The 1,752-nt window shown below is 47.3% G+C and overlaps 1 protein-coding gene across 1 annotated transcript in view; it reads left to right on the top strand.

The window, feature by feature from the left end:
* FAM71F2 (family with sequence similarity 71, member F2) overlaps positions 1–1,414 on the top strand; it is a 10,986-nt gene extending 9,572 nt beyond the window's left edge. Inside the window, exon 4 of the mRNA XM_011995993.1 lies at positions 1,034–1,414. Within this exon, the coding sequence (XP_011851383.1) occupies positions 1,034–1,246 (213 nt within the window). The 3' untranslated portion in view covers positions 1,247–1,414. The remainder of the gene's footprint in view (positions 1–1,033) is intronic.
* Positions 1,415–1,752: the final 338 nt, after the last annotated feature.

The raw sequence follows: 1,752 nt of genomic DNA, 5'->3' as shown, positions 1-1,752 counted from the left end.
CCTAGGCATTAGCTATCCCCTCACCCCTTTAAGGAGTCCTCTTGGGTAGGGCTTACAGTGGCTCCAGGCTGGTGTGCACGTGCTCTCTCTCTCTCTCTCTCTCTCTCTCATACAGCCCACATCTGACCCTCAGGAAACATCCTCTCATATTTTGACCAGCCACTGGAGAGGAGGACCTTGCTTCCTAGGCACAGAAACAACTCTTCTCCCAGAGCCCAGGAGCCACAGCTCAAGCTCCCTGGGTTGACCCAGGAAGGCTCTCTCTTTCAGCTTGAGGAGAAGGAGCCAGCAGCTCTTTACAAAGGACTCTCTCCCCATGTGACAACCCAAGCCCTTGGTTACCAAGACTGGTAATCCCTCAGGCCCCCCAGCTCACTCTCACTTCTCTGATCTTAAATTTTTGGTCCCTGGGATTTTGTCTTTGGGTCATAATACGTTATATCCTCAACACATCAAAGTAGTACTTAAGGTCTGAAGAGTTGTTTGTTCCTCCAGCAGAGCAGGCCTTAGCTCCAGGCTCCCTCCTCCTCCTCCCGTGTGGCTTCCTCTCCTTGGGTTGCCTTTAACATTGTTCCATATATGCATATTGTGCCCCGCATTTCCATACATGTGCTTAAAGCACTGGCCCTGGGAAAAGGCATAACTAGAAAGAGAGTTTTTTTGTTTTGTTTTGTTTTGTTTGAGAAGGAGTCTCACTCTGTCACGCAGACTGGAGTGCAGTGGTGCCATCTCGGCTCACTGCAAGCTCCACCTCCTGGGTTCAAGCAATTCCCATGCCTCAGCCTCCTGAGTAGCTGGAATTACAGGCGTGTGCCACCATGCCCAGCTAATTTTTGTATTTTTAGTACAGACGGGGTTTCACTATATTGGCCAGGCTGGTCTCGAACTCCTGACCTCAAGTGATCCGCCCACCTCAGCCTCCAAAAGTGCTAGGATTACAGGCATGAGCCACTGCACGCAGCCAAAAGTGGTTTTTAAGTTAAATTTTAACAATGTTTTCATTTTCTTCTATTGCTTTCAATAACCCCAAAATTCCCTGGGCTCCAACAGGAACAATGACACTGCCATTGAAATAGACAACCGCAGCAGCTACAAGATACCCTCACCAGTGGCATCTCCAATCAATTTGAATATACCCATGAGAGCTGTCTTGAGCCACAGCCTCTGGGAACAGGAGGATCCGGATGAGCACCTTCTACAAGTTCCTGTAGCCAGTTCCCTAGGAGAGCACTTCTTGGGACCCTGACACCTAGGCAAAACATGCTCTTCCTGGCATGCGTGTACTTGTACTTGCTACCACCTCTTATAATGCTCCTTTCCCACTGTGAGCCGAGTGACCATGGGAGAGGTAAAATGGTATTTCCAACAAGGTGCTTCTGTGCTTCCACCAATAAACTTCCAAGTGAGTCCCTAATTGTTACAGGTTGTGCTATAGGGAGGCTCCAGTTTGGGAAAGGACTGACTGAGAACAGGAGCAGTTTTTGGAAAAATAGGTGGGAAAAGTTACTATCTGTGTATTAGTCCATTCTTGCATTGTTATAAAGAACTACTTAAGACTGGGTAATTTTATTTATTTATTTATTTATCTATTTATTTATTTATTTATTTATTTATTTTGGAGATAGAGTCTTGCTCTGTCACCAGGCTGGAATACAGTGGCGTGATCATGGCTCACTGCAACCTCCACCTCCTGGGTTCAAGCAATTCTTGTGCGTCAGCCTCCCAAGTAGCTGGGACTACAGGCACCCAATA

This window comes from Mandrillus leucophaeus, unplaced genomic scaffold (genome assembly GCF_000951045.1).
Source record: "Mandrillus leucophaeus isolate KB7577 unplaced genomic scaffold, Mleu.le_1.0 Scaffold5, whole genome shotgun sequence".
NCBI classification, from domain to species: Eukaryota; Metazoa; Chordata; class Mammalia; order Primates; family Cercopithecidae; genus Mandrillus; species Mandrillus leucophaeus.
Note: the sequence above shows the minus strand (reverse complement) of the source record. Positions and strands in the feature narration are given on the sequence as shown.